Raw genomic sequence first — 15,792 nt, 5'->3', positions numbered from 1 at the left:
GTTGCTGAGTAAGATAGTTTGCTCCACTTTACAACCTTTCTGGCCACAGCTGTTAAGGGAATCACTACAGTTGTTAAGTTAGTAAAAAGTGAATCTGGCTTCTCCATTGACTTTGCTAATCAGAAGGTGATGACCCCAGGACATTGTGACCGTCATAAATATAAGCCAGTTGCCAAGTGTCCAAATTTTGATCACATGACCATGGGGATGCTGCAGTAGTCGTGTGAAAACCCCATTAAGCTTGTTCTGTAAACACAGCAAAAGTGTGTGTGAACTCAGCCAGGGTGTCTGGAAGGCATCCAAAAAGTCAAGATGGTGGCCAGGACCCCATTAAAAAAGGGCGAGGGTTCAGTCATAGCCACCATCTTAATCTTGACAGAAGTGGTTTGAAGATGACACCCAGAAGCACAAACTAGCTAATCATGTTTCAACCATGCTATGATGAAATGTGGTTTGACTAGAGAAAAGAAGGAGGATGCTTAGCCATTACAAAACATATGATTGATTTCCAGTGAAGTGGAAAGAATAAGAACCTCAAAACAACTCTGCCTTGATTGTGTTCGGTACATGTTAAAATAGAGAAATGCTTTAATAGGCTTTAAATATTTTGCTACAACATTCAAAGCTCACTAAATCACCTTCGCGACTCCTAGCAACTCTTGGTCCCTAATCTTGCCTACCTTACACGGCTAATGCAAGCATTCCACTGATTGCAAATTGAACATTGAACAATGTATCGGCAAGACCCCATTTAGTTTAGTTTAGTTTAGTTTTATTAAATTTTTATACCGCCCTTCTCCCGAAGGACTCAGGGCGGTGTACAGGGCAATAAATATCAGAATATAAATACAAAAGTTAAAAGAAGTTAAAAGAATTAAATAATCATGCCCAATATAATACAATGATTAAAACTATGTTAAAATTAGATCCAACCCCAAACCCATCAAACCAGGCCAGATTGTTCAAATAAATAAGTTTTTAAATCGCGCCGGAAGGAGCGAAGGTCGGGGGCCATCCGGAGCTCAACCGGCAAGCGGTTCCATAGGTCTGGCGCGCCCACAGAGAACGCCCACAGAGAACATTATGGTCTGGATATGGAATCCACAACCACATGAGACTCTAAAGCCAATGTTTCTCAACTTTGGCATCTTTAAAAGTCCCAGAATCTGCCAGCCTGGGGAATTCTGGGAGTCGAAGTCTACATGTCAAGGGTCCTGTCTGAACAGAAGCCCTGAATGCCATACAGAAACAAAGTAACCATTCAAAGTTGCAACAGCACTGAAAAAAAATGGCATATGACCATTTTTCACACTTACGACTGTTACAGCAGCCCCACGGTCATGTGATCAAAATTCGGATGCTTGGCCACTAATTCACATTTATGACAGCTGCAGCGTTCCAGGTTCACGTGATCACCTTTTGCAACCTTCTGACAAAGCCAGTGGGGAGAAGCCAGATTCACTTAACAACCCTATTACTAAACAATTGCAGTGATTCACTTGACTGTGGCAAGAAAGGTAAAAAAAATGGGGCAAAACTCACTTAACAATTATCTCGCTTAGCAATAGAAATTTTGGGCTACGTGTACACATTTTGCTTTAATGTACAAAGACTTTGCATATCACATCATCCAGTTATCCTAGTTGTGTCATGTGGGGTATTACTGCTCTTCTGCTAGCTTCTGAGAAGTCTTGTTTCCTGGATTTGCATAACACAGCAAACCATAAATCAATCATACAAGTGCTATATTTCCATAGCACACTGAGTCACACGTTGGTCAACCACCTTTGAGCTTAGCATGAGTTGTGTAAAACCAGCCCATGTGCCTAGTTACAGTTTTGTGAAAAACAGCTGAGAAAACCATGGGGTGGACCCCACAAAACTGAAAGACTGTGTTCGACAACATATCATCTGATAAAATGAAAGAAGCCTCTCGTTGCAAGCTGCTTTGACCTCCAGGAAGAAAAGCAGGCTACAAATTAAAAAAATAAAAATAAAAACAAACACATTGTTCTTTGGTTAACTAAACCATGGTTTGCTGAATGGACCTGGGTGCCAGGGATTGCACTAGACATTGAACCACAAATTAAAGAGCCAAGCTAGACATCCAAGTTTATGATTCATTGTGTCATGTGAAACTGGAAATGTAGAATGAATCAAAGCTGGTGGGCTGAAAGCCAACCACTGCTTCGCAGCAGAGGAAAAGTTTAAACTTCAGACTGGCCTATCGGTAGTAAAAAAACGGTATCCAACCTTGGCAATTTTAAGAGGCGTGGACTTCAATTCCCAGAATTCTCCAGCCAGCCTGCCTGACTGGCTGTAGAATTCTGGAAATTGAAGTCCGCGACTCTTAAAAGTTGCCAAGGTTGGTCAACCCCTGTATTACTTCTATCTGTTTAGTTATGTGCTTATCACTAAATGCAGTACAAAACTTATTTTTCTCCCATCACAACACAATTGTGTAAGGTAGACTAAGCTGGCAGGGGAGGGGCCGACCAAAGGGAGCTTACAGGACTGGGGGGGCACTTTTCCGCCTCCAAAACCACTTCCGACGCCCCCCCAATGTAACGGGCCTTTACTATAATGTCGCGCCCAGGCAGGCTCGCAATGCTGCGGACTGTTTTGGTTTGCAGACTCACAAAGTGGGCGGAGAAGGAGGACGCGGGAGGCGGGGAGAGAGAGGGGGGAGGCGGGGCCTAGCCGTTCCTCCCTCTCCCATTAAAACTACAACTCCCAGCATCCCAGTCGGCTTTGACCTGGCGCCAGCTGATAGAGGGATTCATTTATATATTTATTTAAATAATTTTAAAAAAAAGAAAAAAAGAAAAGAAGCCTTGAGGAGAGAAAGCCAGACGGGGCGAGTTTGCAGCAGCAGCAGCGGCGGCGGCTAAGCAATTATTTTGCTGTTCTTAACCCCCCCCCCTCCCACACACACACACACACACGCACACATACACAAAAACAATTTTTACCCCCCCCCTCCTTTCCTTGCTAGGTCTCCGCGATGTGCAAGCGGTGCCCTCCGTTCCTTTTAACGCGGATGCCCCGATGAACTCGAAGGGGGCATCTTCCCGGGCGCTGAGCAAGCGGCCGAGGCAATAAAAGCGGCGGCGGCGGCGCTGCAAAGCTCCAGCCCCGATCGTTTCCCTCGGACTCGAAGGGGCAGCCGGAGCCGGGCCAGAGCCCTTCCTTTCCTCCCTCCCTCCCTCCCTCCTGCCCGCCCTCTCTCCCTCGCTCGCTCCGGCGCAGGGCAGCCCTCTCGCAGCAGCCGCCCTGATGCCGAGACATGGATAGAGCCACGGTCGCGCGTGGAGGTGCCCAGAAGATGGTCGAGAGGAGGGAAGGCGGCGACGGGACAGCAGCTGGAGGAGGAGGAGGAGGAGGAGGCGGCGGTGGTGGCGTTAGTGGCAGTGGCTGCCGGCGATCCCCGGCAGCCGGGCTGGGCCGAGCCGGCTACGCGCTTCAGCAATGCGGGCAGCTTCAGGACCTCATCGACATCTCGCTCTCCAGCCTGCAGGGGCTCCGCACCAAGTGCGCCGCATCCAACGACCTCACGCAGCAGGAGATCCGCACCCTGGAGGTAAGCAGAGCGAGGCGCCCCCTCTGCCCCACCCGCCGCGAAGGGCGCCCCCGGGGTAGCCCCTCGGCGTCTCGCTTGCAAAGATCCCCACCATCACCAGGGCGCAGCAAAGCGCCTGCCTTTTTCCCTGGCTCCTGGCTGCCCCCTGGAGGTTCCTCGGAGCTTTGCAGCTCGCCTCCCTTGGTCCTGCTTTGGGAAGCAGCCGGAGGGATTATTATTATTATTATTATTATTTTTGAGTGGGGTTGATGGGTGGGGTGGGTGTCCGATCCCCTCCAGCTTCCTCCCCACGGAGGTTTTTTCCCCCCAGAAATGTGGAGATGTGCGGCGGGTGGTGGTAAACTTTCCCTGTCTTTCTCAAGCAAACCGAACCGTCTTCCAAAATTGGTTTATTGAAGAGTTCTTTTGAGGGGGGGGGAGGGATACCTACTTCAGGTTGGGGAGTCATGAGGCTACTTAAGGAGATAACCCCTCCCTCCCCTCAAAAGAACTCTTCAATAAAGCCAATTTTGGAAGACGGTTGCTTAAGTAGATGCCCAAAGAGGCACGTTGCGCGTGGTTTCTTGCGACTAGTGGAGGTGATGAGCGAAAAAGGACGGGGATGGAAGCATACTTGGGTTTTGTCCTTAACGAATCGAAAAGGCGTTAAGACAGTAATGTACGAGCGCGTTTGGATCTCTCTGGAAGGTTGTATCTGATTTAATTACGCCCCCCCTCTCCAACATAGTTTACCCGGATTTATTTATTTATTTATTTTAAAAAAAATATCTTCACTTTCCTGGGAACGGGAGCCATTTACCCAGCGGTAACTGCTACTGTTTTCCTTAGTGCGACTGATGTTGTTTTCTTTGGCTGTAATTGCGGGCTGATCTTATTCTCTTTGGCTGCTTTGGCAAGGCATACTAAATCCTTGGTTGACCTAACCATGGCTAACTGAATTCATCCAATGCGCTGAGTTCACAAGACATACTGAGCCAGGGATCTGAGTTCGGGCCACACGTTGAGGAGTCAGCCTCATCCAGTCCTATTTTAACCTAACCCATTGGGCTCGCCCATCTTTCTCCTGTATGGATGAGTTAATTTATATTGCCATCATCCAGTAAATCATTCTTCCCCTGCCCCCATGGAAATTATAGATCCCCGTTCCTGGAGAATCGATTTCCCCTTCAGTCTTTTCCCACCTGTTGTGGAAAGGTAAATCTCCTTGCAGTAAAGAGGTGTTATATTCTCAATTTCAGTGTATATTGCTGTTTATTGAAGCGTGTTGGTTTATAGACGCCACCCCCCCTTCTTATTTTGCCTGAAAATAAATTCCTCCAAGCAACCGATCAAGCAGCCTAAACAACAGAAAACACTTGATAATAGAGAAACTCCCAAGAGACAGATCCAAATGGCTTTTTGCCAATCTTTCCTAAACTGGCTTATTTTTATAAATGCTTTTATAAATTCTTCTGGAAGAAAAAAAAAGGAATGTGTATATAACGGAGTGTCTCAATGCATTCCATGCTGCAAGGAAAGGAAATAGTCTCTTTTTGACTTGTAGAGGGGTGGAGATAAGTGACTTATCTTCCTGCAACAATAGGGTTTTTTTAAGGGAGGGGATTCCTCTGCCCTGTTTTTGCTTGGATAGTTTTGACTCCCCTTGATGGCTTTTGCTGAGACAGGATATACACTCTGGCATCTTGGGGTGCATTTATTTGTTAGAGGTGGAGGGGGTTTGAACAAAATTAGCTCCTGTTTTTTTTTCGTGTTCTCTGTATTTACATAATATGCTGAACCAAACCAACCAACCATATTTTAACATGTAATCCCAGCCTATGTTGGTGATTTGTGGCACCGATAGTCCTCTACTTAACAACCACAATTGAACACAAAATTTATGTTGCTAAGTGAGAAATTTGTCAAGTGAGTTTTGCCCCTTTTTACGACTTTTCTTGCCACATTTGTCCAGCGAATCACTGCAGTTGTTAAATTAGTAACAAGGTTGTTGAGTGAATCTGGTTTCCCCATGGACTTTGCTTGTCAGAAGGTCGCACAAGGCGATCACGTGATCCCGGGACAGTGCAATCGTCATAAATGTGAGTTATCAAGCATCCGAATGTAAATCACATGACCATGGGGATGCTGCAACGGTCATAAGTGTGAAAAATGGTCATAAGTCACTTTTTCAGTGCTCTTGTAACTTGGAATGGTCACTAAGCAAATTGTTGTAAGTCGAGGCCTACCTGTATAGTGGGGCTGTGCAAATTCTGAAAAGTGGGTTGAGTGAACATGGTTAACGTTAGTCTGGCACCTTGGCTGATCTCAGAAGAAAAAGTTAAGTGGGGTCCTTGGTGCTTTCTAAGCTTGGTTGTTTTCTTGCAGACATTTTATTACCCAACTAGGTAACCTCTTCAGTGTTAAAAGGGAGTGGGGTTTGCTCTTTCTTTATACATGATGACTTGGCTTGTTGGTATAGGTGGGAGTGTTGTTTTCTTCTTGGTGTTTGTCTGAGCTGGTAGTTCCTTGATTAGGGCATTGTTTACTGCTTGATTGTGGGTCTGGTATTAATCCTGGTGTTAATCCCTGTTTATTCAGGTGTTGATTGCTGGCCAAGAGGTGTTTTGGTCATTTTATTTCTTTGTTAGCTTTTTGATTGTCTTTCTTGAATAGTGTGTGAATGTAGGTTATCTTGTGTGCTTATTAGTGGCTGATTTGTCTGAGTATTAGGCTTCCACAAATTCCCTAGAGTTTTTGGATGTTCACAGTTGTGTTGTGCAATTAAAGAGTTTTCATCATGTCTTCCGGTTGTTAGTTGGCATTTGTGGATTTGCTCTGCTAGTCTTCTGCCGGTTTGTCCTCCATTGTGACAGTTACAGTAAGGTTAAAATGTTCGGAGTTAACAAGTTAGGGTAGGGTTGGGCCTATTTGATACATAGATAGGAAGGAGCCTGGTCCATTATTATCCAAGGTTGTGGGCTTAAATAGAAAATTGAAAGAAAATTCTGAAAGAAGGGAAAGATTTTCATACGGGTGTCAAGATAATTACTATAAATAGGGATCACCTGGGGTCACGTTTGAGTTACAGAGTCTTTGCTTTTTTATAGATAAGTGTATCCTTCTATCCATGAAGAACAACAGGGTTTATTTTGGTTTGGGTGTTAAGTTTGTCACGTCAAAGCATCCCAACCCTCACTTCCAAATTCCAAAAGGTAAAAGGATATTAACTGCTCTTAAATAAATGAGCAAAGTGCAAGAAGACTGTGCTAAAGTCTGTTGAAATTATTTTTTTTCTTCATGCCCTCAAGGCAAACCAGACAATCGTCTGCAAAACCTTCATTCCAGAGGGGCACCTCAGTTTTGCAATTTATCCAATTAGCACTTCCTGATGCTCACACTTCTGAACTTGCACAACCCCCTTGCCCACCTCCCTTTCTCCCTCCCCCCTCCCCCCTCCCCCAGCCTGGATTAGCCTGGCATGCTTAACCAGGTCAATAGCAGGGTAAGCTTACTTTGGAAACTTAAGCAGCAGGTCAGCAGTCTTACCTGTCAGTCCTCCAAGAAAAAGAGCTGGAGGGCTAGACAGGCAAGGGTGTGTTGTTGTAAACTCTCCATTAAGATTGAGCAGCATGGCATCCTTAACTGATGGTTTACCTGCACACTCCTCAACTCCTTTCTCACGCTCAAACAATAGGGAAAGGTTTATTTGCATATTAAATCATCCTCAGTATTCTTTTAGTATTAAGAACTTACAAGATCACCCAAACAAAAATGTAGAAAGTACGCAGGGATCCCCATTTTATTAGAGTGGCAGCTTTTTCATCTGGTAAATATGATCCTTTATTGTCAGGAGAAGATACCCTGACCGGGTTAGTGACTGGCTGGATTAAATATTACAAATATGTCATGGTTTTCACAGAGTTTATTTTCTTTGGGTGGAAATGAGACAGGGCTTGATTTTTATGTGATGTGAGGTTGGTAGTTAATCTTGGCTAGATTGTGTGACGCAGTGACTTATAATTCATCCGTCTGAGTGTTTGGATCCTGGTTGTGGTCATTTTGTATACTATTCCCAGGATTTGGCAATATGCCGCCCTCCGGTTGTGTTGGCCCAAACAAGACAATGGGCATTGTGGGTAGTCTTCAACTTATAACCATTCGTTTAGCAATTGTTCCAAGTTATGATGGCAGTGAAGAAAATGACTGGTCCACACATTTAAACAACTGTCACAGCGTTCCCGTGGGCACGTGATCAAAATTTGGTGCTTTGCAACTGGCCTTGCGTACAGTCACTCATGCGTTCGTGACCTCTCGTTTGGACTACTGCAATGCTCTCTACATGGGGCTGCCCTTGAGGACCACTCGGAGGCTTCAACTGGTGCAGAATGCAGCCGTGCGAGTGGTGTTGGGGGTCTCCCGATACTCCCATGTTACACCTCTGCTCCGCAAGCTGCATTGGCTGCCAGTTGCCCTCCGGGTGAGATTCAAGGTGCTGGTAATGACCTATAAAGCCCTACATGGCATGGGTCCAGACTACCTACGGCAGCACCTGCTGCCGGCGTCAACTTCCCTCCGTCCAGTGCGCTCCCACAGAGTGGGCCTCCTCAGGGTGCCTCCGATCAGAGAATGTTGATTGGTGGCCCCCAGGGAGAGGGCCTTCTCTGTGGGCGCGCCAGACCTATGGAACCGCTTGCCAGTTGAGCTCCGGATGGCCCCCGACCTTCGCTCCTTCCGACGCGATCTAAAAACCTATTTATTTGAACAATTCGGCCTGGTCTGATGGGCTTGGGGTTTGGGTTTGGGTTTTAGCATAGTTTTAATTATTGTATTATATTGGGCATAATTATTTAATTCTTTTTTAACTTTTGTATTTTGTATTTCGATATTTATTGCCCTGTACACCGCCCTGAGTCCTTCGGGAGAAGGGCGGTATAAAAATTTAATAAATATAAATATAAATATAAATGTGTTTATGACAGTTGCAGCGTCCCAAGGCCATGTGATCTCCATTTGCGACCTTCCCATCTGGCTTCTGACAAGCCAAGTCAATTGAAGAAGCCAGATTTGCTTAATGACTGTGTGATTCACTTAACAGCCCTGGCAAAAATCATAAAATTGGGCACGATTCATTTAACAACTGCCTTGCTTAGCAAAGAAAATTCTGGTCTCAACTGGGGTGATAAATCAAGTACTCCCTGTGCCACCATCAGGGTTTGCTTTCCTGCTTTCTTGCTATTGTTATCCTGCTCGGTATGTAATAAGAAGCTATCTAATACAAACATTCTTCATTCCCATTATCAGTCCTGGACTATCAGCAGAGAACATGTGTCATATTTGGAAATGTTCCTCTTTGTTAGAATAGGTCGGCAGTGAAATCAGTGACCCAGAGAGGTGGTGACCTCTTAATTGGAGATCTTCAAGCGGAGATGCTTTCCTTTGAAAGCCTTTCCTAAAAAGATTACATCACGGGAAGCTGGGCTGTTGTGCTACCAAGATAAATTTTGGCTGGAAAACACAGAATCACAGAATTGGAATCACTGTTCTGTTTGCAGATAACTTGCAGGGGTAGGCAACCTTGGCTCTTTTATGACTCGTGGACTTCAACTCCCAGAATTCCTGATCCAGCATGGCTGGCTCAGGAATTCTGGGAGTTGAAGTCCACGAGTCATAAAAAAGCCAAGGTTGCCTACTCCTGGGCTAGAGTATAAATAGGTGACTTCTACATGCTCTGCTTCTTTCTGTTGGAGCGCCCAACTTTTCTTTGGTAACTTTCTTTGGGGGTATCATCAGTATGCCGATGATACCCAACTTTTCTTTTCGACCCCAAACCACCCCAGTGATGCCCTCGCCGTGATGTCCCGTTGCCTGGAGGCGGTTCGGGTCTGGATGGGGAGGAACAGACTTCAGCTCAACCCTGACAAGACTGAGTGGCTGTGCATTCCGGCATCCCGGGACATTCCAAATGTTCCATCTCTTTCTATGGGGGGTGAGCTCTTACCCCCCGTGGATAGGGCTCGCAACTTGGGAGTCCTTCTAGATTCACGGCTTACTTTGGAAGAGCATATAGTGGCCGTGACTAGGGGGGCTTTCGCCCAGGTTCGCCTGGTGCGCCAGTTGCGGCCCTATCTGAACCGGGATGCCCTGTGTACAGTCACTCATGCGCTCGTGACCTCTCGCCTTGACTACTGTAATGCTCTCTACATGGGGCTTCCCTTGAAGACCACTCGGAGGCTCCAACTGGTACAGAATGCGGCCGCGAGAGTTGTCTTGGGAGTTTCCCGGTACTCCCATGTTACACCTTTGCTCCGCGAGCTGCATTGGTTACCAGTTGTCTTCCGGGTGAGGTTCAAGGTGTTGGTCACGATCTTTAAGGCCCTACATGGCATGGGTCCGGGTTACCTCAGGGACCACTTGCTGCCGGCATCGACTCCCCTCCGCCCTGTGCGTTCCCACAGAGAGGGCCTCCTCAGGGTGCCGCCAGTCAGGGAATGTCGACTGGTGGCCCCCAGGGGGAGGGCCTTCTCTGTGGGGGCTCCGGCTTTATGGAATCAACTGCCGGTGGAGCTCCGGATGGCACCAGACCTTCGAACTTTCCGTCGGGGCCTGAAGACCCATCTGTTCGAATTAGCTGGTCTGGCCTGATGGGGGATTATGGGCTTTTAATTGTTTTTAATCTGTACTTCTGTTTTAATTGGGCATGGATTTAATTCTTTTTAATTTTTGTATAGTGTTTCTTATGTATGCCCTGTGAACCGCCCTGAGTCCCACCAAGGAGAAGGGCGGTATATAAATCAAATAAACTATAACTATAACTATTCTCTTTGGTATCTTCAAATCGGTGTTGACTCCTGATGACTGCCTGGACAAGCCCCTGAAGTTTTCTTGGCAGGATTTCAGAAGTGGCTTCCACCTTCCTAGATTTGAGAGAGATGGACTGGCCCGAGGTCACCCATCTGGTTTGTGCCCGAAGCGGGATTAGAACTCAAATTCATGGTCGCCTAGCTTCTAACCCATTATCTTCACCATTACACCAGACGGGCTCACTCTCCGGTCTTGGTCCTTACATTATCCTGTGATGTTGTGTAATTACGTGCTTGGCTTGTATTGGAAGAAACCAGAGAAGACAAGAAAATGAGGTCATTGGTGTCCATTGGAGATGCTTGGTGGGGGGAGTTGAGTGGATTATGTTAGAGCTGATATGGGCACCTTGTGGCCTGCCATTTGTGGTTCATTTTAGTCATGTTCAGCCAACGTGGTCAATATCCAGGGATAAGGAGTGTTGTTTTGCAGTATCTGTAATTCCACATCACTCTGTGTTGTGCAAACTGAGCCCAGGGGATCAGTGTATGTTCCATGCTTTGTGCAAAGTCAGATAATGTGAAAGTCATAGATAAATATGTCTTTTTATTTGATTTGATGTTTGTGGCCCCAATTCCTACTCACTCTGGTTTGCTCACAAACTAAAACACACACACACACACACACACACACAAACGAATACGAATACTATTATGAAAGTAATATAAAAATTGCAAAGTAAGTTAGAAAATAGCAATCCAGACCACATACAGTCTATAATAGGGAGTTTGTCTACCCTAGACCAAGTCCTGGGAGAATAGCCAGGTCTTTATAGCCTTCTGGAATGTCAACAGAGTAGGAGCCATGCAGCTCTTGGGTGTGGGGATGGGGGAAATCTCACTCCAGAGGACAGGTGCTGTTATGGGGAAGGTGTGCTTCCTAGGTCCCTGTTAAGTAGTGAGCTCTTTGGTGCAGGAAGGAAGACACGAGGCTGAGTACAGGATAACACATACTTTATTCTTGCTAGAACTGTACTGAAACTTGGCTGCAACCAGCCACAATATATAGTCTAGCCCCTAGGCGGCAGCCAATAGGTTTGAACCCACTCTTGCCGCCTGGGGCTAGCCAATTGCAGGACAGGAGACAGCTAGTCTGGGTTACTGGAGAGCCGTTAGCTGCTCCTGCAATGCACGTGGTGTATCACCACAAGCCCAGTACATAACACCCCTCCCCTCTTAGATCAGACTATGACAACCGCGATTAGTCTTGACAGCTGTCAAGACTTATTAATCAACTCACATACAACTGTGGTGATAATAATAAAAATAATAAATAATAAATTCACTGTGGCTACAATGAGATTAAACAACGTCTAATGAACAGGCTTACATTGCAGTAATGGCAGTTTCACAATGCACAAGTTTCTGTAGTTAGTAGTAACAAGTTTTACAACACTATACATCCTTTTATTTTAAAATGTAATCTGTGAGGTATGCAGGAGGCTTGTGTGGCCTAGAGGAATGTCTTGGAGTTCCCATCACTTTGTGGTCTACCAGCTTACCCAGTGGGCTGGGTAGACCCATGTCCCTTTGTGCTCCTGTGTCAAGGGGAATCGAAACGCTCTGGCTGGCCTCACCAGGTTGGCCCACCCTAGAGTCAGTCTGTCCGGCAGAGTAGACACAGCAGTTGCTGAAGTTCGGCTGGCTCACTTCGTCAGGGGTTCCATGTTGCACTCCCGTGCTACCCGGTTCTTCCTCAGATTCCATCTCCGCTCAGAAGGAAAAACCCTGGTGGTCCAAGTGAGGGCTGGCTTGGCCGCAAGTTTGAGGACCTTGGGAGGGACTTGTGATGCAGTCTTCACTTAGTGGCCATTCTGGAAACCTTTTCCTAACTTGATCAATGTGTCTTCTGACAACTCACCCTCCCTCCAACCCCACTTGATAAGATAGGGGTCTAGATGCCTTGGTTATTTGGTTAATTCCCTTGACCATAGTTCCTGGCCCAAACCCAATCGCCCATGTGCAGCCCCCTCGGAGGCTTTGGTTGAGAGGCTTCTGCTGCCACTCTGTCTGGATGCAACCTGTCCAGTTTAGTAATCAAACACCTCCACCAACGTAGTTCTGCAGGACTTTTACCTGTGGCTGTGCAGGGTGTAAAATGCTGGCAGAGTAAAAAATCTGCCAATCTGTGATGCCAGTCACCTGTGACAATGCGCTTGAGTGCCTCCTTCATTGTCCTCACCATGCGTTCAGCTTGACCATTAGAAGATGGATGAAAGGTTGCAGACGTTGCATGTCTGATGAGATTAGCTGTAAGGAAAGCCTGAAATTCAGCAGCAGTGAATTGGTCCCCATTGTCAGAAACTAAGACATCAGGCAACCCATGTGTTGCAAAGAGTTTTCTCAGCACCTGGATGGTCCTAGCAGTAGTCATATTAGGAACTGGAATTACTTCCAGCCATTTTGAGTGGCTATCCACTACTATCAGGAAGAGTTGCCCTTGAAAAGGCCCAGTGTAGTCTATGTGAATCCTAGACCAGGGAGTGTGCGTTTCCTCCCACCTGTGAACTGGGGCCTGAGGCATTTCAGGCCTAGATTGCTGGCATGTATAACAACCATGGACTTGACTCTCAATGGCCTTATTAAGGCCAGGCCACCAAAGGTAGCTTCTAGCTAAAGCTTTCATTCTGACAATGCCTGGATGGCCTTCATGTAATGAGTGTAAAACCCTGTCTCTTAGGGAAGTGGGAATTATGACTCTGTCCCCCCATAAAATGCACCCTTTATGTGCAGACAACTCATGTCTCCTGAGAAAAAAACTTTGAAATTCAGAGCCTGGACTTTTTTCCAACCAGCCCATGTATACCCATGACAACACTCTACTAAGTATTTTATCTGTGGCAGTTTCAGCAGCAATGTCCCCTGCATGGAGGGGAAACTCAGGTATGTCCTGTATGGACAGTATTCTAGCAGCAGGAGCTGGAGCTGGATTCATTAGTGGCAGTGGTAGTCTGCTGAGGCCATCAGCATGGCCCATTTCCTTCCTTGGTTTGTGAATTAGTTTAAAATTGTATGCAGACAGAAAAATAGACCATCTCAACATTCTTGGAGATAGTATGTGGGGGTTTGTTTGTCTGTTGTGAACAGTCCCAACAGAGGTTTGTGGTCAGTGTAGACAGTGAAATCCCCGCCATATAAGTAATCATGAATTTTTTTAATTCCAGCAACTATGGCCAGGGCCTCTTTGTCAATCTGGGCATATTTGCGCTCAGCAGAGGACAAGGTCCTTGAGTAAAATGCAATAGGAACCTGTTTCCCATTTTTCTCTGTGTGGCTTAAGACTGCCCCCACCCCATAGGGAGATGCATCACTTGCAAGACATACAGGTTTAGACTCTATGTAATGAGTTACAGTCAATTTTTCAGACAGTAGTGCTTTCAAGTCCTGGAAACTTTTTTCATGTAAATTAGTCCATTTCCAAGGAGCTTTTTTGTCAACTAGCCTGTGGAGGGGCTCTGCTATGTGGTAGGAATGTATGATAAAAATTTAGGAGACCCAAAAATGCTTGAAGCTCTCCTTTTGATTTGGGCCTAGGAGCCATCTTAATGGCCTTCACTTTAGAATCAGCGGGGTGAATGCCATTAGCATCAATTCGGAACCCCAAGAATTCTGTTGATGAAACCCCAATACTACACTTGTTCTTTTTTAATTTGAGGCCTGCTTCGCGAAGCCTCTGCAAAACAGCCCTGAGCCTTATGCCCCTGCAATAAGAACATCATCAAAATAAGGGCAGACGCCCTGGATTCCCTTAAGTGTCCGTTCCATAATCCCTAGGAAAAAACCCGGTGCAACACTGACTCCAAACTGTAAGCGTTTAACTTTGAACGCCCCTCTGTGAGTCACCATCATTTGAGCTGTAGCTGTGGCCTCATCAACTGGCAATTGCTGATAGGCCTGTGCTAAATCAAGTTTAGCAAAAATGGTTCCCCCTTGCAAGGAGGCTAAAATATGGTTCACCACTGGGACTGGGTAAGTGTGTTGCTTGAGGGCCTTATTTAATGTGCATTTATAATCAGCGCAAATGCGAACGTCCCCGTTGGCTTTCAGTGGGTTGACAATAGGAGTTTCCCACTCCCCCCCCCATCAACAGGCTGTAACACGCCCTGTTCTACAAGCTTATCGATTTCGGAATCAATTATGTGTTTTAAGGCAAAGGGGACCCTGCAAGGTTTAACCCTAATTGGAACAATGTTAGGAACTAACTTAAAAGAAATAGGCGGGCCTGTGTATTGTCCCTAGGGTTGAATCAAAAACATCCGCGTATTCTTCGCACACTGACATGAGGTCTGCAGTTTGTGTCCGGTTTATGCCAGTAATCTGAATACCTAAGGCATCAAACCAATCAAGTCCAATAAGACTCGTTCTTTGGCCCCCTACTACTATTACATCTAGGTGCCCCAAAAACCCTTTAAATTTTACCAATAACGTGGCTTCACCCTTAACTTTAATGTGAGCGTTTTGAAAATCCGTTAAAATGATATCTGAGGGTCTTAGTTTAGCCCAATTGTTACTGCACCTACACACGAAGTCAAATGTGTCTTGTGAAATGATTGAGACTGCAGAGCTGGAGTCCATTTCCATCTTACATGGAACTCCTTGTAGCTCTATGAAGAGCTTAAGTTTGGGTTTGAGGGGGCGTCGAGCCCCGGTGCAGCACACGCTTCTACGGCTTCTGAAGAATCCCACACTAACTGGACCCTGGGCTCCAGTACCTCTCCTAGTCAGTTCTTCCGACTGGTGTTTGGGTGGCTGGTCTCTCTGGTGGGCTCTGCAAACCACCGCGATGTGGCCTGTTCTTCTGCAAGCTCTACACGTGGCCGAACGAAATCTGCAATTGGTGCGAAGATGGTTGCCTCCGCACCCCTTACATCTTGGTAAGAGAACTGCCTTGTAACCGTCGTCTCACTGGTGGTTGTTGTGGTGTTGCGCATTGGATTGCCTTTGAAGTCTGTTGATTTTGGGTTCTTCTTCCTCTGACGATTCTCTGGCGCATTTGGCGACCTCAGGATGGACCGATTCTTTGACTTTTGAAGGTTTGGTAAGCTGAACTGTCTGCACTGCGTCCCCGGCAGCTTCGTCGGCCATCACCTCGTCCTGTGCCTCGGAAAACGTTGGGTCTAGCAAACAGTCTCTGCTGAAGCGTTCTGTCCTGAAGGCCACAGACGAGCCGGTCTCTTAGTCGTTCTTTTAAGTTTGAGAACTTGCAAAGGCGTGCAGCCTGTCTTAGGCCCGCAATGAACTCTGAAGCTGTCTCCCCAGGTAGCTGCACTCGTTGGTCAAATTTGAATCTCCAAGCCATCTCAGACATCTTGGGCTGGAAGTGCCCGGTTAGCTTCTTCTTAAGATCTGCGTATGAGACTGCTTTGATGGGCGTCA

The 15,792-nt window shown here is 46.4% G+C and overlaps 1 protein-coding gene across 1 annotated transcript in view; it reads left to right on the top strand.

Moving 5' to 3' along the window:
• Positions 1-2,663: 2,663 nt before the first annotated feature.
• The window catches only part of KSR1 (kinase suppressor of ras 1), a 206,949-nt gene continuing 193,820 nt past the window's right edge, over positions 2,664-15,792 (top strand). Inside the window, exon 1 of the mRNA XM_081346632.1 lies at positions 2,664-3,580. Coding sequence (XP_081202758.1) covers positions 3,287-3,580 — 294 coding nt within the window. The 5' untranslated portion in view covers positions 2,664-3,286. The remainder of the gene's footprint in view (positions 3,581-15,792) is intronic.

The sequence above is a fragment of the Vipera berus genome (genome assembly GCF_964194415.1).
Source record: "Vipera berus genome assembly, chromosome: 1".
Taxonomy (NCBI): domain Eukaryota; kingdom Metazoa; phylum Chordata; class Lepidosauria; order Squamata; family Viperidae; genus Vipera; species Vipera berus.
The sequence above is the reverse complement of the archived record's forward strand: the minus strand, read 5'-3'. Positions and strand labels throughout refer to the sequence as shown.